The sequence below is a fragment of the Felis catus genome, chromosome A1 (assembly GCF_018350175.1).
Source record: "Felis catus isolate Fca126 chromosome A1, F.catus_Fca126_mat1.0, whole genome shotgun sequence".
NCBI lineage: Eukaryota > Metazoa > Chordata > Mammalia > Carnivora > Felidae > Felis > Felis catus.
This window is the reverse complement of record NC_058368.1, coordinates 225,710,910-225,733,111: the sequence shown is the minus strand read 5'-3', so window position 1 is coordinate 225,733,111 and position 22,202 is coordinate 225,710,910. Positions and strand designations below refer to the sequence as shown.

The window sequence follows — 22,202 nt, the reverse complement described above, 5'->3', positions numbered from 1 at the left end:
AAGTAATCCAGTGAGAAATGGGCAAAAGATGTGAACACTTTTCGAAAGACCTCCAGATGGCTAACAGACACACGAAGAGATGCTCAACATCACTCATCATCAAGGAAATACAAATCAAAACCACAAAGAGAAACCACCTCACACCTGTCAGAATGGCTAAAATTAAAAACTCAGGAAACAGCAGATATTGGTAAGGATGCAGAGAGAGGGAACTCTTTTGCACTGTTGGTGGAAACTCAAACTGGTACAGCCACTCTGAGGTTTCTCAAAAAATTAGAAATAGAGCTGCCCTGTGACCCAGCAATTGCATTTGTAGGTATTTATCCAAAGGATACAAAAACGCTGATCCAAAGGGGCACATGCACCCCAATGTTTATAGCGGCACTATCAACAACAAATTACGGAAAGAGCCTAAATGTCCATCGATTGACGAATGGATAAGGAAGTGGTAGGTGTATATATATATACACACAATGGAATATTAATGAAAAGGAATGAAATCTTGCTATTTGCAACAACATGGATAGAACTAGAGTGTATTATGCTAAGCGAAATAAGTCAGAAAAATAGGATTCACTCGTGAAATTTAAGAAACAGATGAACATGGGGAAGGGAAGGAAAAATAAGATTAAAAACAGGGAGGCAAACCATAGGAGAGTCTTAAAATGAGAGAACAAACTGAGGGTTGCTGGAGGAGAGGTAGGTCGGGGATGGGCTAAATGGGTGATGGGCATCAAGGAGGACGCTTGTTGGGATGAGCACTGGGTGATCTATGTAGGTGATAAATCACTAAATTCTCCTAAAACCATTATTATACTATATGTTAACTAGCTTGGGTTTAAATTAAAAAAAAAAAAAAAGCAAACCCAAACCCTATAACGTCTTTCGAGTCACCCTGATAAAGAAAACACACTGCGTGATAGCTAATATCTTTTATTGTCAGATTTTCTTTGAGCCAACAGACCATGATTTCGCATAGCTGTCCTGGAGGGATAAGGCAATTTTTTTTTCTTTCTTTGTGGGTAGACTTAGTTGGCCTAAGTCTTTACAACTTTTCTATATAAAAATAAAAGTCCGAGACCAGATTATTTTTTTTTTTCTGGTCATAAACACTGATTTATTTACAGGCACCTGGTCAGACTATCATTATAAACTTGGGAGAAGACGTATTATATTAAAGCCTTAGCATTTATACTGTCAGGGTCCTTTACAAGACTCGCTCATGCATTACACCCTTCAGGAACGCGGCATCTTGCCGCCATATCCATCGTGGTATTTGGTAATCTACCCGGAGCGATCCAGACTAACCTTCAAAGAAAACTTTTTCTTAACTTAAATTTTTTTAGGAACTAAAGACTCAAAAAATGACTTCATATCGTTCTAAAAACAGCACTGGAGCCAGCTGTTGAAGAGTGGTTTATAAATACAATTATTTGTATAGGCTGCATATCTGTTTATAATACAGCAGATGCAGAGTGCAGACTTTTGCTACATGTAAAACAGAACGGAGTCAAAAATGTGGTTTTCGAAATACAGCAAAGACAGGAAAACCCAGGATTCTGGTGTGTTAATAAAACCACCTCCTAAAGTAATGACTGAAGACTAGAACTCTGAACTATTAAAATATACAGACTGTTTACACCATTGCACATCCTTTTTCCCTTTGCTTTTAATGCTCATGAGACAGTGATTAAAGTGATGAGTTTATGAACACATGGGCGCACAGGCAGGCACACAGACTTAAAAGATGAAACAAAAAAAAGTTAATATATGTCCATGAGGAAGGCTGCCAGCAGCACTCCAACTAAAATATCCTGTCCCCTTGTGCTCCCTCTGTCCCCCCTCCCGACCCCCTCACCTTCCCTCCAAGTAGGGAAATCAGGCTGGGAGGTTAGTGCAGAATTGATAGATGAACACCCCCCACCAAGCTTTGTAAGTCTCCCCCCAAACAGGGGCTGGGGGGGCATTTCCCTTCAGTAGCACAGTTAAGGTCAATTAGTGTTGGTTCCACACGTTAAGGCACTTCTGGCTGCTTTGGTGGCAGCGTGGGGGCTTTTTTCCTCTCTGTCTTAAGGCATGTGTCATCTAAGAGTAGTAAAGCTTTCGAAACTGGGCGGACTGTTAAGGTTGACAGCTTAATACAGGATCGCGGACGTCGACGGGGCGAAAGGACCCTGGGAGACGCCTCCCTCCAACGAGGGGCTTCCAGAAGCGGGGGCAGCTCTGCCCTGGCCGGCCGAGGCCAGAGGGTGGCCCATCCGGACGCTGAAGACACGCGGACTCCCTCCCGCCTTCACCTGGAGCTGCCCTGGCTGCTCACGGAGCGCGACGCGCTGTAGCGTTTCTTCACGATCATGCTGATGTAGGCTTTCATGAGCTTGGCCACATCGACCACCTGCCCAGGGGAAGCAGAAGGGGCACACGGTCAGAGTCTCGGCCGGGATGATGCCCCCCCCCCCCCCCCCCGTCCCCAGGTTTGGAGGAGGCTGAGAGCTCAGCTGCTTTAACCTGTTCCTGGGCAGTGAGAAGGGAAGTCGTGGCTTCTCTGAATACGGTGTGCACCACCCGGTGGTTCTTGCACACAAAAATGACAATTCTGCGTGGTGTACAATTGTCAGATTTCACACGTTAGGGGAAAAAAAAAACAAACCCGCCCGAGGACACTAAAGTCTGTGGGTATCGTTCGGGCTGGGATCACTATCCCCACTTAAAATGATGGTAAATGAGGGGCCCCTGGGTGGCTCGGGTGGTTAAGCGTCCGACTCTTGGTTTCGACTCAGGCCATGATCTCGTGGTTCATGAGTTCGAGCCTCACGTCAGGCTCTGCACTGACAGTGTAGAGCCTGCTTGGGAGTGTCTCTCTCTCTCTCTCTCTCTCTCTCTCTCTCTCTCCTCCTCTCTGTCTGCCCCTCCCCTGCTCATCCTTGCTCTTTCTCAAAATAAATGTTAAAAAAAAAAAAAAAAAAAAAAAAAAAAGGCTGGTAAAGGCCTGAGCCCACAATCCCAGCTGGTGAACACTGTATCGTAGTCAACCCGTCATGCTGCGGCTGCAGAACAGAAAGAGGCTCAATGGGCCTGCGGACAAGTCACAGGTGCCGGCTGCGACCTCGTATTGGCTCCTTCCCGTGATGCAGTCACCGCCACCCCCTGGGGCCCGACCCTTCTCAGGCTGGCCTGCATCCCTCTTCAAGCATCCTGATCTCCTTCCATTTCCCTCCTTCCCCCTCCCTTTTAATCCTGCCCAATCCCACCCATGACAGTTGGTAAAACCACGGTCATTGCATCAGGCACAATCAGACGCCCACAGTGGCTCCCTCTCCTTTCCTGGCGTCGACCAAACCTGGCAGCCGGGCGCCTTGGACCCTCCAGTCGGGGGCCCCGCCTCTTCCATCTCACTGCAGGCCTCCCGTCGGCCTAGTCTGCCTCCTGCACAGCAGCCCTGGTGTCACTGCTACCTCCCAGTGCCCTGGGCGCCCTCTTGGCCTCCGGTCCATCACTCCGCACCAGTGGCCAAACCGGAAGCCAGTCACTCATGTCTGTTTCCCACCTTTGCTCGCTAGGAGCCCCCTAAGCAGAGCCCTTCATAAAGGCTTCTGGATTTATCATGATGCTGGTGACTGCATTTTAAGCTTCAGAGCAGATGGCACGCACATTTAAAGGCTCTTTCTTGCGATCCTGTGAGCCAGAATTAGCTCCGGCCAGGGTGGTCGTGCCCCTCACTCCCTCCAGCTGGCATTCACTGGCACAAGGCTCTATTGCCAAACTATATATACTGTGGACATCTACATCATTCCCTTCCCCTTTCCTCTAGGGGTAAGACCCCACCGATAAAACGAAACCAAATTTCTCTGCTGCAAACATAAAAGAAACTGGAGATTCGATTTTGGCCCCCGAGGAACCTGAAGCTGGGGAGGGACCGCCACGCTGTAATTTCATATATTTTACAGCAAAACAAAATTACCCAAAGGCCCCAGGAAACGGGGTGTCATTTTTCTGTGTTGTCAAGGCCACAAACGATTTCCTTGGTTCGGCTCTTACCTCACTGGTTTCAAAGAGCAGTTCCCTCTCGTCAACCACGATCTTGTACGTGTTTGCCAGAGGCGCCCCAAACGAGAGGATGTGCTCGTACTGGAAGGCCTCTAACGGTCTTCCCTCCCCACGCTTGTAGACAGAAACAGCGTCCGCGCTGACGCCCAACCAGAGGTCCTGGGGGAAGCCGCCTTCCTTGCACTGCGGGCAAGAGTCAGATCACAAAGCAATTAGGAGCAGGAGAGAGGGAGCCAAGCCCCGTATGCAGAACACCAGATGCACCCAAGGCGTGTTCACGTCTGGGAGAACCGAATGAGGAGATACGGCATCTCCTTGGCTGTCTTGGTTGATTTCTGACCGGTTGACCCATCCTGTGCATCGCGAAAACTTAATCGGTGAATGCCAACATCGTGCTTCGACTCCACCCATGGAGACCATCACTCTCCGCCTCACCGGATTAGCTCTCGGAGGTGGCCCGAGCTCGCCAGCAAACCCACCAGCTTGAGCCCATCTCCTGTATCTAGGTCTTCCTCCGACCCTTTTTCGGATAATTATTCTTCAAATACAAAATCGAAGATCAGGGGAAAAATTCTCCAGAACACTCTGTGCCTAGCAGTCCTGGCTCCTTTTGAAAAACAGGGTTCTCAACAAGAGGCAGCAGTGACCTCCTGTGAGCACAGCGGTAACAGGAATATCACTGGCTTCGTAACAGGCTTCCCTGCATGGATTGGTGTTGGAAAACAAGAGCCCTGATGTAGGGATGAGAACACAGGGCTGATGGGAACCAATACAAATGGGAGGGATGGGGGGGGGGAGTGCTGGGTGGCTCAGACAGTTAAGCATATGACTTCGGCTCAGGTCATGCTCTCATGGTTCATGAGTTCGAGCCCCGTATCAGGCTCTGTGCTGACAGCTCAGAGCCTGAAGCCTGCTTCGGATTCTGTGTCTCCCTCTCTCTAGCCCTCCCCTGCTCATGCTGTCTCTCTCTCTCTCTCTCTCTCTCAAAAATAAAAATAAAAAATTAAACGAAAAACAAATGGGAGGGATATACATTAGTGACACCGAAAAGAGGTGTTGTACAAAGCATCTGATTTACACCTAAAAACAAACCTAACTGAACCAACCAAACCCAAGATAGAATCCAGTGAAAAGCCATGAAGGGATCTTGGAAAAGATAATCAATATTTGCATCTTTATAAAGCCTCATTTAAAAGTCATCAGATACCAAACATGTGGAAAGAAAAACAAAAGCTCATTTAGACCAGGGGCTGGTAAAGTTACCTGTTAAGGGACAGGGAGTAAATATTTTGGGTTTTGTGGGCCACGTGGTCTCTGTCATAGCTACTCATTACCACCATTTTGGTGTGAAAACAGCCAGAGAAGACAGAGAAAGGAAGGAATATTACTGTGTTCCAATAAAACATTATAAAAGGTGGCAGAAAGGATTTGGCCCATGGACTGCCAAGTCTTGATCTAGACCACTAGTAAGATTTCCTTTCAGTAAATGGTCTTTAAAAAAAAAAAAGAGGTATGAGTCAGTATGGGTTAATGCTAATAGCAAAATTCCAATTGTGACACAAATTCTTCCCTGCCAACAGATAGTCATGGGGGAAAAAAAACAAACGTAAAATCCTAGTTGACCCATGTTGTTAAACATGGGGTTGAACTGTGCGGGTCTGCCAGTATGCGGATTTTTTTTTTTTTTAACGGTATGTATTTTCTCTTATGATTTGCTCAGTAACATTTTTCTCTAGCTGCGTTATAAGAATACAGTATGTAATACATATAACATGCAAAATATGTGCTAACTGTTCATGTTCTTGGTAAAGTTTTTGGTCAACAGCAGGACCATTAGCAAGTATGCTTTTAGGGAGTCAAAAATTATATGCGGATTTTCAACCGCCTAGGGGTCGGCGCCCCAACCCCAATGTCGTTCAAGGGCCGATTGTATCCAAAATTTATAATTCTATGTACACAATTCTAAAAAAAATTTTAAAAAAATTTTAAATACAGATTTTTTCCAGCACTTTTTGATTGGATCTATCTAGAGCTTCCCTCATAAAGAAGAGAGGTGCTCCTGGGTGGCTCAGTTGGTTAAGCGTCTGACTCTTGATTTCGGCTCAGGTCACGATCTCATGGTTTGGGAGAGCGAGCCCAGCACTGGACTCTGCGCTGGCAGCACAGAGCCCGCTTGGGATTCTCTCTCCCTCTCTGCACCTCCCCCCCAAGCACCAGTGCTCTCTCTCAAAACAAATAAAATAAATAGAAGTTATTTAAGAAGAGGTGACATCTTAATTTTCCATTCGCTCCGAATGTTGTGAAAGCATTTGCTACCAGACCGTTTGGTGGATGCGAGGGTGTGCTAATGGTAAAGCGTGGTGGGGGGCCTCTAACACAAGGGGGCCAGAGAACAAAGGCTCCATCTTGCCCCACCCCCAGCCAAAGTAGTCGGCCAAGGCCACACCGAAAGGCGCTCTTAGGCCAGTTGATCCCAGAAGCAACAGCCCTCACCTCCACATCAAAGAGCGTCGACCCATAGCCTGGCCACTCCTTGATCAAGGCCATGTACTTGGCCATGGCCTGCTCCTGGCCCATTCCCTGCAATTTCTTCCATTTGTCAATGATGCTGGCCCGAGCCGAGGAGACTTCCTCCTTGATCCACATGTCCAGCAACTGCTCTTCCTCGACCTTCTGTCGGACGACAGACCCCGTCCGGAAGCTCCGCCTCAGCGTCCCCTCCAGGAAGCTCGTCCGCCTCTTCTCCAGCCGCTCACACGGGGTGAAGCTTTTGGTCGACTGGCTGATGCGGGCCTTCAGCCTCTGCACGGAGTAGACGTCCTCGAGGGGTGGCATGGAGGCATGCAGGGAGTAATCCCCCTGCAGGTACTGGAGCCGCAGGGCAGCGAGAACCTGGAGGTTCTCTTCGGGGGCCGGGTAGTGGCCACGGATAACAGCTTCGTGTGCCTGAAAGGAGGCGGCGGGCAGCGGCGGCATTAGGGGCGCGTGAGCCTAAATCCGCCAGCTTTCCCCTCCCGTGTCACCTCCCCTGCAAACTGTACCCTCACCCCCTTTGGCTGCTTTACATTTCTCCCTAGCCCAGACAGCATCGAACCCATATTTTATCCCTCAATGTCTCTCTCCCCCCCAGCTAAAACAGTTCTTGGCACAGGAGTTCAAATACAACACGCGGTAGTTTCCTTCTAGAAAGGCGTCACAAAGCAGCTGTCCCTGTGCATGCTGGGAAACATACCGCTATGCCCAACCGCTAACCTAGCAGCGGAGTGAACAGGTTTTAGCCCTGTTCCCCAGCAGAGGAATCCGTTTCTGCAGGTTCCTTCTACCTGTTCGAACATAAACGCGAACTCCACACTGTCTTCTGGCACGTTGTCTGTGTCCAAGAAGCAGTAGAGCTTGAAGTAGAATTTCCAGGGCCGGTCCCCCACCTCCGAAGTGGCAGCCAGCCTACAGGCAGAAGAGACGTTCAGAAAGCACAAGGAGCTGACTTGAGATGGCTCGTTCCAAGGACACAGACATTCTGTCCGTGCTCAGGTAACACGGTGGGGATGGGGACGGAGGCAGAGAAAACAGAACAAGGGCGAGGCTGATTACCAGAGTCCCTTGCGTTATTTAGCCAGAGGTGAAAAATGACGCCTTCTTTCTCGTCTCACTTCAAGACCATAAACTTCACTTAAACTGTGCTAACAAGTATTTTCTGAGTCGCCCAGTCAAATCAGTACTGGCTAAGCCTTATGCTGAGTCCATAGAAAGAAAAGAAACAAAGGCTATATATGTATATCTTCATTCCCTTTACTAGTCCTCGAGTAAACTACAGTATTTATAAAAATCAACATGAATAGCACGTGTTTAAACTGAACAGGAATTCTGGGGCGCCTGGGCGGTTCAGTCGGTTAAGCGTCCCCACTCTTGATTTTGGCTCAGGGCATGATCTCACGGTTCACGGGATCGAGCCCCATGTCGGGCTCTGTGCTGACAGCGCAGAGCCTGCTTCAGATTCTGTCTCTCTCTCTCTCTCTCTCTCTCTCTCTCTCTCTCTCTCTCTCTCTGCCCCTCCCCCGCTCAGACTCTGTCTCTGCTAAAAAAACACACACATTAAAAAAAATTGAATAGGAATATCTTTTGTGTTACTTAGGCGATAGGGAAGTCATAGATGAAATATTGTACATCCAAGAGATATAAAATGCATTTTGAACGATTTATGAGTTTGCTTGTGTCTGTTAGCCCAGTTTCAAAGCTAATAAGTGAAAAGCATAGACTCAAGAAATTCCAAGATAATGAGTATAGCAAGGACCTGAGAGAAAGAATGGGGTAAAGGAACAATCTTATTTGACACAGAGGCTTTATCTAGGAATCAAGAAAAACAGGAACACCAGGGTGGCTCAGTTAAACATCCGACTCTTGATTTTGGCTCAGGTCGTGATCTCTCAGTTTGTGGGACTGAGCTCCGTGCTCAGTGTCGAGCTCTGTGCTGACAGTGCGGAGCCTGCTTGGAATTCTCGCTCTCAAAATAAACATTTACAAAAAGAAAAACAGGCAGCCGAAAGATACGGAAAATGAAACCTGCTTTAGCACAAGTAAAAGAAAAGGCACTCAAATGCACACTGAAGGTGAAAATGGAATAGAAATTCAAATCCTCAACTCTCAATTTCTTTGACTTAAATCTGCTAGCACTTGAGGGAGAAGGCACTTACTTTTCAAACTTTGCCAACACGTCAGCTACGATGGTTCGGCTTTCAATGGCTTTATCCACATTTCCGTTGTACTCAAACAAGGCGAACATGTTCCTGCTGTCCTCCATGGCGAGGCCTCTGATCAGCTTCTCCACCACCTGCAAGATATACCCCGAGGGCTTCGGCTGCCAGCACGCGGTTCTAGAATGTGCCTTCCCCTGAACCCCAAGGGAGCTGCCGGCCAGCGAGGGTCCAAGCAGCCCCCCTACAACTGTCCTGTGTGGTCACCCAGAATTTCAAAGGTGCCGTTTTTCCATTACTCTCTAGAAACCAGATTTGTCTTATCCTTGTAAAAAAAAAAGAACACGGGGTATGTATTTCACCCACTGGTAGAGAGGGATGGTGGGCGGATTTCTTGCAGACCCATCCTGGTAGGAAAGTGCATGAAAACCGAAGCCCTTTCATCTGATACATCCATCGACTGCCAAGAAACAAGGGTTTCCACCGTGTTTCTTCCTTCCACGCCAGAAGCTTCCCTGTGTTTTACTGCCCTACTTCTTTTAGCCAACTGGTTTTACAATACTAAATTTTAAAAAAGAAAGAAAAAAAGAAAGAAAAGAAAATACGCTCTCATCTGACCCATCACGGTAGATTTCTGTTTGGCAAACAGACACCTGATGGCAGAGATGCTCCAAAAAATCCCACGTCAGGGCAGGCACACCCGAGTCAGGGAGGAAATCTCTCCTCGACCCTCAACTGCTCGGCACGTCAGCAGGACTGCGGCTCAGGTATTCTGGCACCAGCTTAATTTTTGCATTCCTACTCATCTTTGATGCGTATTTTTGTCTCGTCGTACGTGAGCTTTGTCGTTGGTTACGTACACCCCGCTTACTGAGCCGCTGTACTATGCCGGTCACGACCGCACGCTGGCCCACCTAACTGCACAACTTCCCTGACGTCTGCACGGGGGCGGTCAGGGATCGGAGTCCGCCGCGGCGGGCTTCTCCCTCACCTCCCCGGCCGTGGTGTGGGAGTTGATGGTGATCTTGCAGGAGCCTCCGCCGTGGCAGTGCACCGTGGACGTCATCTCCTGCCTGTGGATCAGTGCTTCTATCTCATCTCGGGAAGGCACAAACTCTCTGCATTTGGTTTTCTTGAGAGATTCATAAATGAAGAGGGAGTATTTTTCCATCTCAGTTCCTGGAAACTGCTCCCGTATCCTAGGAGACAAACACTTCGCTGTTAATGTGCTAGACCGCGTCTGGCCGCCGTCTGGGCGCTGGGCTGCTTCAGCAGGCGGCACGTCAGTGGAGCCGGTGGCCCCCCAGTGACGCGTGCGGCGGATGCCGGTCACTTCCCAGCTGGGGCCTCTACTATCCTGTGTAGGTTTTGTTTAAAAGCAAAACAAAAACAAAAAAACAAAAACAACCAAAAACAAATCCCAAAGCTTTTGCTGCCAGCTCACCTCCGTGATGCTGGTGACGGTCACGTCTCAGACCATCGTATGAAAACTGTTCTTACATAGTTTGCATCAGAGTCTGCACGGGAATGTTTCTGTTTGATCTGGACCAAAAATAGCTAAGGTTTCCCCCCTCCATGTATACAGGCAGCGGTAATTAAATGTATTTGACGTTTGGGGTGCCTGGGGGGGCCTCAGGGGGCTGAGCATCTGACTTTGGCTTGGGGCGTGATCCCACGGTTCATGAGTTCGAGCCTCACATCAGGCTCTCTGCTGTCAGTGTGGAGCCTGCCTCAGATCCTCTGTCTCCCCTCTGTACCCGTCCCTCCCCTGTTCATGCTCTCTCAAAAATAAATATTAAAAAAAAAAAATTAAACGTATTCAGCCTCTTCCGCATGGGGACACTACACTGAAAGTGACCGCGTCCCTGAGACAGCCTTGTATGGCTTGAGCTGGAGAGGAGGCCTGCACAGTGTCAGCCTGCTCAAGGGGACGCACGCGTCTGACCAAGAGGTCCCTGACCACGCCAGGTGCCTTCTGTTTCGGGCTCTCCGCATCTGAGCTCCGCCCCGCCCCTGCGGTGTGCAACCCGCCCCGCCCCCCCCCCCCCACCGCCATGCACCCCCCACCTTCTCAGATGGAACCGCAGGTACTTGAGGATGCCCCGGCTCGGCAAGAAGGTGCAGCTTAAGCACGTCAGGATCTGCCAGCTGCACAGGTTGCCCACGCTGCCCGGATGGGGCACCTTGTTGGTCTGTTTGATGAGCTGGCAGTACAGCTCGTCTCGCAGAGGTCGGAGGTCATGCCCGGTCTGCAGGATGCCCTGGATGATGGGAATGGGGTCGGACATGGACTCCAGTTGCTGGAGGGAATTGAAGATCTTGATGGCTTCATCCTGAAGGGTGGTGTAGCCTTTGTCTTTGAGCACTAGGAGGAGGACACACACACACGTCACACGGAGGGTTTGGCCAAGGTCCAATCTGAGCATCGCACAGGGGGAAGGAACGGGGACAGACGTCGGCTTCACGACCCAGGGCTCGCCACGTTCCCTGAACATCTGAATCAGGCGAACACAGAGGTGAGAGCGTTATGCTCTTTTGTTACGCAATTCACCTATTTCCCTCTACAAGACGCTGGCTCAAAAGTTGGTCTGTTGCCAGACAGGTTCTCTATTTTTAGGATCCGGGACTAGACTTTTAATTCTCTGGCAAATTAAGGCAACCCTGAGTTCAGAGGCAGGGCTGGCATTTCCTGACTCCCTTGAAAATCGCTCTCTTAGTTCCACAGTCCTCTTCTCACCACAAGCGACAGATGCTGGCTGGACAGAGAGGCAGAGTCGGTGACCGGGGAGAACAGTTACGGTACCGAGAACAGCGGGGCGCGGGCGGGGTGGGGACTCACGGTTCAGGTTGATGTCTCCGTAGGGCAGGGGCAGGAGCGGCGAGTGCAGGGGGTGGTGTGTGTGACGGAGGATGGGGTTCCGTTTGTAGATCTGCTCCACCACATCCGAGTTCAGGCAGTTCTCCTGGAAAGCAGAGGACCCGGTAAAGCCAGCCAGCCGGCTCATCCAGAACACATGTACATAAATGAACAAAATCATCTGTATTCTCCCACGCATGAACCTCTCCCAGAGTCTAAAGCGTCCGTGGGCCTCGGGACGTGGTGAGGGTCTAGCATTAATAATTCAAGCGCGAAGATACCGGCAATCTGCGTCTGAGGGCAAATCACAAATACACGTTTTTCTCACAGCTCAGTCCATGTGTATATATTTTCCCACGTTATAAAAAAAACCCAAAAATTTCCACTGGAGATTACATATGCTTCAGAAACACTGAAGTTCTCTTGCTATTTAGCCACCAATCATGTAGCCAAACCATGTATTTTTATCCATAATTCTTTTAAAAAGAACTGGGTGGCTCAGTTGGGTAAGCGTCTGACTTCAGCTCAGGTCATGATCTCACCGTTCGTGAGTTCGAGCCCCGCGTCGGGCTCTGTGCTGACAGCTCGGAGCCTGGAGCCTGCTTCAGATTCTGTGTCTCCCTCTCTGCCCCTCCCCTACTCACACTCTGTCTCTCTCTCTCTCAAAAATAAATTAACATTAAAAAAATTAAAAAAAAAATACGTTGCTTTCGTTCTTTAAATGATCTTCTGTATTTCTCTACACATAAAAGTTACACGTTAGGATGTTATTAGTGAGACCGTTCAACATGCCTGCCGTCTCTTTCTTGAAATTTAAGAGATCTCACAGCAATTCATCATGCACTTATGCTCCTAAAATGTTAATGGGGGATTCAAAAAAGGCAAAGTTCCTTTTAGAACATTAAATAAACAGAAAAGTTGGAGAGGCAGTGAATCATTCTAGTGTGGTAATTTCCACTATGAAACTTTTTTGGTTAACACCCAGTTAGTTAAGAGCCAGAAAAAAAAGAAAAAAAAACAAACTATTTCAAAAATTTTGTATGGACTTAATTAGGGCAACCTAATTTAAAAAAAAAAAAAACATTGCTTCATATTTGGAAAATTCAATTACTCTTTTAACGACAGATGTCAAATTCGAGAAGATAAGAATACAGCTGACATAGCTTTGAAGAGAAAGTTCAGCTGATGTGTTTTTTTCACTCCTTTCTCAAAAGGAAGCTTTAAAAACAGTTTTTTTTTAATGCGAAAAAGGAAGTTACTAGTATTTAGCACCCTGGGTTCCATGGAAAGCTTTACAGAGACGTGGAGAATAATTAGCTTGGTGGAATTGAGCTCCAAATACCCAGAAAATGCACCACTTTGGAATCAAGAGGCAGATTTGTGTTCGGTGGGAAATTGTGCACCACTGCATTATCAGACCCTCTTCCGCCTCTGCAAAGGCAGAGCTTGCCTCCTGGATCTGCTTAATTTTCCTTGATGTAGATCAGTAAATACCTATCTTGCTATCATTCTCGAATCTTTTCTGTCACTGCTCCAGCTCTTCCCTTTGTATTGGGAATCTATCCGAATGGGTAACTTGGAGGAACAGCAGTAAAAATAATCCCCTTGACCCGGTTCTACACTGGGGACTGACCAGCTACATGAACAGCGCAATCAGACTATTCTGTGTCTGTTTCCATTCCTGAAAAATGAGTGGAGTACCCCTTATGAATAATGCTGCCATTTCAATGTATACTCAACTGAGCAATTCATCTTTATAAAAAGGAAATGAAAATTTAACCAGGTTAGGGGCACCTGGGTGGCTCAGTCGGTTAAGCATCGGACTCTTGGTTTCGGCTCAGGTCACGATCTCATGGTCGTGAGATGGGAGACCCGAGTCAGGCTGACTCCAAGCTGGGCACGGAGACTGCTTGAGATTCTCTCTCTCCCCCTCTGCCCCTACCTTGCTCATGCACTCTCTTTCGCAAACAAACAAACAAACAAAAAGAAGGTCAGTGTAGGTCCAGAGATTGGGACGCTTCCTGTTGAGTTTGGGGGTGCCTACTAAAGGTTCCAAGTTTTCTAGACCAATCCTGGCTATTTGTGTACCCACTTGTGTGGTCCACTAACTGTATCGTAAGGATAGGATTATCGTGTTACTCCTAGAAGGTCCCCAACCCAGGGCTGAAGGGCAACTTGTGGCACACGTCACCTCCACGCAGATCACCGCACGTTCCCGTCACGGGGAGTTCTGCACCCCAAACCACAGACCACCATTCCTCTGTCTACACAACACAAGCCCACATTTGCCTCAGCGGCAACATGACACCTCTCTGGAGACAAAGTATTTTTAGCGTAAGCTTTCGGCTCAGCTCTCGAATTCAGATTTCTAAAAGCAGTGACGTTCCAACGGAAAACCAACCAAAAGTTAGTTTTTGATTACAGAATAAAAATGGAGCTTGACCAACGTCTTGACATTCCAAGGGTGAGAACCGGTGAGCTACCTCCCGTGAGCCACCCTGTCTTGAATCCTTACCTTGATGTCTTGAATCAGCTGCTGGGTGGGAGTGTCGATCGGGGCCTTGGCGTCTGTCACATTTTGAATGGCGCTGGACCACCTGGTGGCCTCGTTGAGCAGCTTGGTGTAGAGCCGGTAGCAGTGCTTGCGGCCGTACACGGTGACATTCCAGTAGCCTGTGACAGAGCACACACACCACAGGTGTCAGCCTCCGCAGGGACGGAGTCCCAGAAAGCCAGAAACTCAGCCCTGTTGTCAGAGCCGGTGTCCTCTCCGCCTGAGCCCCTTTAATTAGCTAATTCAACAAATCCTCTCCCGATTTCTACACGCGCCTTGTCCTGTGCTAAGCACCCACATGTCCAAACGAGGAGCGTACAGCTGCGAGAGGAAGACACATAAAGTAAGAAACCCAGGATTAAACACATAAAGGGTCACGTTTGCTCTGGAAGAAAAACAGGCATAAACTGGAAGTTCCTTTCCCGGCTCTGGACGAGAGTGAAAATGCTTCCCTCCCTTCCTGGTGTTCTTTCTCCCCTCCTGTTTCTTCTCCTTTCCTTAGGCTCTCCCTTGAGAAGAAAACACTTCTGCTAAGCAAACAGTCTGTGTGTCCAGAAACAAGCTGTCGCAGGGGACGGAGGAGCTATGTTTGCAAAAGCGCAAAATCACAACTGGCAACAAAACCCAAACAATGTAGAAATATCTTCGTAATAGTGACAAGGGGAAAAAAAAAACAAAAGAAAACTAAGCTACCATCAGTGCTCTCTATTCTACGAGGTGAAGCTCACGGACAGTCAGGATTGATCTTTCTTAGGCTGCGTTAGGGCTCTCACAGCACAAAGACGAAAACGCGGCATACAGAAATAAAGCTCCATACAGGAGAATCCCTGTTTATATGTGACTGTCCTCAGAAGAACATTTCTGCAACTCAGTTAAGCGGGACCTCTTCACCACGGTTTCAATACTAAGCGTGCATACAGCTAACCAAACTCCTCCCTCTGGTCCGAGCAAACCCAGGCCTCCTCGGGCTCCAGGTGCGAGCTTTCGGGCCCGGCTCGTCACAGGCACACGGCACCGTTACCTGTGTCTTTGAAGATCTTCTCGTCCGGAGGCACCACCGAGCACAGGCTATTGAGGACCAACGTGCCCAATTTCAGAGCATTCTTCTCTGAGCTCTTGTAGTAATCCAAGGAATTGTGGGTAAGCACAAACCACCGTTTTTTTAGTTTTAACGAAGACATCTTTGGACTGTTCTTCACTTCTTTGTGCAGCCACCCTGGAAAGGAAGATCGGAGTGTAAATTAAAAACTAGGAAGACAAACACCAAACATCAGGTAATAATTTGCAGGATGCTTCCTAATGGGTCATAGTTCTATATATTTGCTAGAAAGGGCCACGACCCTTTCTTGTGTTTTTGTTGCCTGTCTGCTTGTTGGTTTGTTAAGCAAGTTCAAGAGTCAAAATTACTCAGGAAAGCTGCTCAAAGGGGCAAGGCCGTGGTGGCAGTCACCTCTCACGATGAATTCCTGGCCCTCCACTCTTGTGTCCCCCTTGGACCTCTGCAGCAGCGTTATCCAATGATGCATCTCCTCCGGTGTATCAGCGTTGCAATGCAGCACCCGGTTGGCCGTGATGATCACAAACGAATTGGGTCTGGGCGACAGGGCAAGAAGGAAGCCAAGACTTAGCGCTCTACTGTCCGCATCACCTGCTCGAACCAAGACCAGCCGCCTCTTTCCTGGCTTATGGTCAGCGGGACGAAAAGCGCGATGCTATTTGTGGTTTGTGCTAAGGCAAATCTTGCTCATTTCTGCAGGATTTATTTTATGCATCATTAACCTTTAAACTTGGAGCAACACATTCAGGAGGCCCTGGAAGGGGAAAGATTCCTTCATGCAAAACTTTCCAAATGAAACTTGGTTCCGGGAAGGCTAAAATAAGGTGACGGTGGGGGAAATTTTTATTTTCTGATGCGTCTCCAAAGTAAATTTCTCTCTGCCTCTGGGTACTGCCTTGGATAATATTTCTGTGGGTCGGTAATGAAACGTCAGACACCAGTAATAAAAGCAGATCAGTAAATAGGTGTAAATGGAACATCTTATACACTTGATTATGCTTGCTACAAAAAGCCACCTGGGTCCATGTTTTCAAAGCAATCTAACAAAGGCTTATTTCCCAGTCAGGGATAACATAATAATGGAAATTTACTTTCTCCTTCACCTCTTTTTGTCTGGCAATGCCCTGAGTCTCTCCTAGGCCCTAGCTCATACTCATGCCTATATTGAACCACTTAAGCTGGTGGCTGTGAATTTCTTGCAGGCTTTCAAATGCTCGCGGCAATTAAGCGCTGCAAAAGTTCAAGAAAAAGCAAGATTAATGGGACTGTAGTAGACAGGGAAAGACAGGTGCTCTTAAATAAAAGACACTTCTCTTGTTGGGAAGGAGGTGGGCACTTGAGGAAGAGACAAGGATGTGAGTAGGAATGGAAAGTTCTAAGCATGGACCCTTACATGGCCCAGCCTGCTGGAGTGAAAGGGTTTAGGAGACAGATGTAGATAGGGTAGGAACTTGGCCGTCAGAATAAAATCTGGGCTGAATATGGACAAAACACACGTGTTAAAGGTTCTGAAGACTCTAGATAATTCTACCTAGTAGGCACTATTTTTGGTGTCAGTTGGAATACATTTCTATCCACTTTCTAAAGCTACCTTACTGAAGGCAGAGGCCAATTTTGATTCTTAATGCAGAATTCAAAGAGCAGCAAAGAAACACAGAGAAGACAAAGGTCAACGGTACAGACTCCTGAGGGCATCCATGAAGATGGTTTGCCTTCAAAAAAAACAAAACCAACACATGCTATTTTAAGGGTACAAATAAGGTTGAGATGTCAAGGGAAGAATGTGGTTTAATTTATTAACACTCCACATATACGTTACAACAAGATCCTTTTTAAATTCCTTATTAAGTTTAGGAAGGGGAACAGCACCCTTCCCTATGGTGGAATACTATTTTCCTAAATAGGTATTTTCTTCCTCTTTGAATCCTGGGTTTACCCCTGTACCCAAATGAAGAATATTCCTCTTGTGTGTATGTTTTTAACTGACTGTCTAAATTAGGTTTCCACGGTCTCTCCCAGCAGCCCAAAGATACCCAGAGAGGACGACTTCTGGGTGATATACAACTGGGCACAAAGAAAGAAGACTGGAATTGACCAGGTGACAACATGCAGCCTAAAATCATTTCACAGCTCAGAAAAGAAGGGACCTAGAAGCAGAGAGAGCTGTAGGAGCACGCAGGTTACTAACCACTTTCGCCAAGAGTCACATCTGAACTTACCTCTCGGGGCTGTCAGAGGCACACACAGAGTCTATCATCCCCACATCCAAAGTGCCCTGGAAAGGAGCAAAAACGGAGGGAAGAGAACCACTGAAATACAGCACACATCATCATAATATCCTTAGATCACGAAGCTCTAAATAGGCAAACAAACAAAAAAAGCTCCTTCCTTTTGTGTTAAATGCAAAATAATCGTTATCTAAGAAGGGTCCCACCTTCGGTTGGTGAGTACAGCCTCTAGACAGGGGAGACAGTTCACTCATGAAAAAAAATACATATAAGTTAATCTCCCCGTCTTGTTTTTAAAATACGTTCAGGGAAAAGTGTTTACAAACTTCTTTCAATTGTACAAATTTTTCTGATTTACACTATGATCTATTGCTAAATTTTACACGTACTCTAACAGACTTTTTTTATTTTCTTAAATGTTTATTTTTGACAGAGAGAGAGAGAGAGAGAGGCAGAGACAGAGCGTAAGCGGGGGAGGGGCAGAGAGAGAGGGAGACAGAATCCGAAGCAGGCTCCAGGCTCCGAGCTGTCAGCACAGAGCCTGACAGGACTTGAACTCACAGACTAAGAGATCATGACCTGAGCCAAAGTTGGATGCTCAACCGACTGAGCCAGCCAGGTGCCCCAGAAAATTTTTTTAAATAGAACTTTCTTTCCCCCTTTAAAAAAATGTTTATTTTGAGCACTGGGTGTTGTATGGAAACCAATTTGACACTATATTTCATATATTGAAAAAAAATGTTTATTTGGGAGGGGGGAGGGGGGAGAAAGAGTTCGTGCATGTGTGAACAGGGGAGGGGCAGAGAGAGAGGAAGAGAGAGAATCCCAAGCAAGCTCCATGCTGTCAGCACAGGGCCTGATGCGGGGCTCCCTCTCGTGAACCGTAAGATCATGACCTGGGCCAAATTCAAGAGCGGATCCCTCAACTGAGGAAGCCACCCAGATGCCCCTTACTCCGCTGAGAAACTCTGATGTTAAGTAGTTCTTATGAGAAAATAAAACTTGATTTGTAAAATATGATTTTATGGTTCTGTGTATGTATCTAGGATAGAACGAAGACTGAAAACACATAATTTAAAATTCACGAAGTCCTTTGAAGGAAAGTGTAATAAATATGCTTCCATGTCAGAAGACTTGGGATTTGTTGTCGTTCTTTTGATGGCTTAAAGTGGGAGAACTGGATTACTACTGATAATCTTCTTTAACTTATTCTATTTTTCTGCATGACTTCTAAACAAAATAGTACTGGTTTTCTCTTTAATTACTACACTTCATACTGCCTAGAAACTCCCAAGCCCCCTGCCTCCCTCGGACGTTTCCCGCCACTCCAAAATGCTCACGCACCACGGCGTTTTGTGGGTTCGCCTGCTCATCGTGCATCTCCCGGATCTCCTGGTCCGTGGACGCGTGGACCTGACTCAGCACGCTGAACCACTGGCTGTGGGAAGGAGAGAGTGACCGTCAAGGAGGGGCCAGCTGTCGCATCTGCAACACAGTGAATGATGCCCTTCCCCACGATCTCTGCGAAAATGACATGTCCTCTGAGCACCTTTGCTTCTCGTCTGCCTACTCCTCAGGGGTTAAATGTGGGTTTCATGCTACCAACGGGCAAGGGGGGAAGAAACAGCCAAACTGCCTTTGGGTATCACCTGTGGCAACGTCAGATCAATGAGAGACAATGAGAGACCCTCTCCTCCTCCAGTTCCCCCAGACCTTTAGACATTTAATGACGATGACAATGAAATCCTCAGTTCTACCCAAAACATTTATAATCAAGGATCTTTACTGAAGATATTATTTCTAACCTAGGGAATATTCAAGGACCTTTTCATTTGTTGAAAGTAAATTCCAAGGTAAGAAGGCCACTGGTGTCTATTTTCCCTCCTCACTCCCAGGATGGGGTTTTCCAACCACCTGATGGGATTTTCTACCAAAGTATGAACAAAACCATAGGAGAGCAGGAAACAGAACACAACTGTTTGAAGTAGAAAGTGATTTTGATGGAGAATTCTTCCATCTTCTCTTCAAATGAGTTTTCTCACTCTCAGACTCATTAGAATCAGGCAATAAAGGAAAACATGTCAACCTCAGAAAAGTCAAGCTGAACAGAAGTCATGATGTAACTACAAACACAATACGTGCTTGAGGAAAATGACCGTGAATATTCATTCATCTATCTGTCCATCCATCCATCCATCCATCCATCCATCCATCCATCCATCCAACATTTATGAAGCAACTATAAAATGTGTGAGGTACCAAATGTGAGATGCTAGGACATCCTTCTCCTGTAGGGCCTCATTAAGACATATATACACACTCCTACTAAGTAAGGCAGAGGACCAAGTGCTTGGTATACAATGGGATATTTAAGCAAAAAAAAAAAAAAAAAATTATACCTATATAGAAAGTTAAGTCACATCAAGTACTTATAGCAAAGCACTAAAACCTATCCCATTAATTTTGAAGGAGAAGAATGTGGCCAAGAGTTTCTTTTCTTTTTAAATTTTTTTTTAATGTTTATTTATTTTTGAGAGAGAGTGCACAAGCAGGGAAGGGGCAGAGAGAGAGGGAGACACAGAACCGGACGTAGGCTCCAGGCTCTGAGCTGTCAGCACAGAAGCCGACGCAAGGCCCGAACCCATGGATTGCGAGATCATGACCCGAGCCAAAGTCGAACGCTTAACCGATGGAGCCACTCAGGTGCCCCAGTGACCAAGAGTTTCAAAACAGCATATACAGACTCCTGGGAAACAACCAACGGAAATATTTAATATAAATTTGCTTCATCAGTTCTGGTGAACTCTAAGGCAAGACTTAAGACTTCACTTATTGCTTTATGAAGTTCAACAATTTCCCAGATCAGACGCTGAAAAACACATACATTCCAGATGTAGGCCACATGGGATCTCACACACACACACACACACACACACACACACACACACACACACACAGAAAATAACATTTGCTATGCTTTCGATCTGTTCAGGTGATACTCTTAAATTTACAAATTTCTCCTCATGAATCAAGTTTATTTAACTCAATCCAAAAAGGAATTTTTAAAAAACACATTCTGCTGGTCAGGGGAACAAGTCCTCAGTTAACAGATCCCCAGTGTTAAATTTCGCAGGCTCATTACGGCACAAAGCAGAGAGGACGGCTGCCAAACGCGGGGCCTATAATTTAGCCGAGAACTGTGGGCCTTCCTGGGACTGCAAACAACCACAAGTGGTCTCTAGGAGTCCCAGATGGAACGAGGGGGCTGTAATTCCAGGTTTGCTTGGTTTTTCCAGTTTGTGTCATAATTTATGGATCCAAGCAGGGTTTTTAGTGTGTTCCCATGGGAAGAATTATTTTCTTTGCCCTTGCTGTGGCTACCATGGCGTTATATCAACTCAAACATTCAAAGGGCAAGGGGTAGCGAAAGGCAAGGAGAATTCATTAGCAGATCCTAATGATTTCTGAGGTGAAAAGTAAAGAACATAGGTGGAGGGTCCTCTCTGGCATTGCTCAGAGGAGCCAACAGATCCCTCCAACGTAACCTTGTGGCTCACAAAACACAAGTGGACAAACAGACGTCTGACCGTATCTCATCCACCGTATGACCCTGTGATGCATCGCGCTGGGAGCACACAGCCCTTCTCCTTGACTTTTTCCACGTCTCTCCAGCACTAGGATGGAAACCTGAGGTCCAGAAAGGTTAGACCGCTTGACCCAGCCAACGGACACCACACTGTCCTTGGAACTCAAACATTCAAGCTCCTTAAGAAACATAATGCCTCTGTTCAGGAGAATGAACTTCTGTTACTTCACAGATTATACTGCCCTTTCTCTTACCTGAGTCTCCTACTCGACAAAATGTGTTTAAGGGTAACGATGTGTAATAATACACGTGAAACATGTCACCACATTGCCTGAAATATAGTAATTCTAAGTGTTGACTATCTCTTCTACCCTATTGAATTTTTCAACGTGAAGACCTTCAACACTCTCTCAATGCCACAGTGCTATCAATTATTTAAACACCCAGTGGTGAGTGCGCCTGCCTTCTCACTCCTTAGGCAAACACAAGCTGTTCCCTTTTGAAGCTCAGAAGCTTCCAAAGGGTGGGCTTTCGCCTCTGTGTAGGTGCATGGTTGACACACGCTGCCGGGGACAATAAAAGCCTGAGCCAAGACACCAAGGGCTCTAGTGGCATTCGAAGCTGGAAATCCTCGACTGTGTGTGGTAACTTGGACACCTTAGCCCAGTGAAAGATACCCCAGGGGACAAGAACATCAATCTCATGACGCGGTTCTTCAACCGTCCTAACAGACAAGCCCAACTCGAAAATCCACTAAAAATCTTTTCAGAGCCGGCAGGGTAAACACTGAACTGTGTGGCACCCAGGCCTGTAGGGGAGTAAAGATGTAGTTCACATGCGGTCAACAGCAGTGTCTCACCTGGCATCTTCAGGGGATTCCGCAATCAGGTGGAAGGTCCTATCGGCCATGATGATGTCAATCCCGTTCTCTTTGCTGGTGTTATCTATGATCTCTCTGCAAAGTAACACAAGCATCAGATGCAAATCAGGGCTACGGGATCCTTAAGAGGAAGCGAGCAAAGCAATTTCACCAAACAGATGGCTAAGTTGGAAACTGTAACCGAAAAATCAAACGCCTACTTCAGCCCGACCTTGTGGCCTCCGGGGGGGCCGGGGCTCCTCTCTGCTCCTGAGAGAGGAAGGCTGAGGCTGGGGCCAGGGCTAGGCGCCTGCTGGACACTT

General features: G+C 47.1%; 1 protein-coding gene across 4 annotated transcripts in view; it reads right to left on the bottom strand.

Moving 5' to 3' along the window:
• Positions 1-917: 917 nt before the first annotated feature.
• The window catches only part of MYO10 (myosin X), a 229,275-nt gene continuing 207,990 nt past the window's right edge, over positions 918-22,202 (bottom strand). For all 4 annotated transcript variants that reach the window (XM_023239408.2, XM_023239417.2, XM_023239414.2 and 1 more), the window contains 14 exons: positions 21,880-21,975; positions 18,779-18,872; positions 17,426-17,481; positions 15,600-15,742; positions 15,171-15,365; positions 14,111-14,268; positions 11,578-11,701; positions 10,806-11,103; positions 9,730-9,937; positions 8,739-8,875; positions 7,371-7,491; positions 6,541-6,993; positions 4,039-4,230; positions 918-2,395 (listed from right to left, as the gene is read on the bottom strand). In XM_023239408.2, coding sequence (XP_023095176.2) covers positions 2,294-2,395; positions 4,039-4,230; positions 6,541-6,993; positions 7,371-7,491; positions 8,739-8,875; positions 9,730-9,937; positions 10,806-11,103; positions 11,578-11,701; positions 14,111-14,268; positions 15,171-15,365; positions 15,600-15,742; positions 17,426-17,481; positions 18,779-18,872; positions 21,880-21,975 — 2,377 coding nt within the window. In that variant the 3' untranslated portion in view covers positions 918-2,293. The remainder of the gene's footprint in view (positions 2,396-4,038; positions 4,231-6,540; positions 6,994-7,370; positions 7,492-8,738; positions 8,876-9,729; positions 9,938-10,805; positions 11,104-11,577; positions 11,702-14,110; positions 14,269-15,170; positions 15,366-15,599; positions 15,743-17,425; positions 17,482-18,778; positions 18,873-21,879; positions 21,976-22,202) is intronic.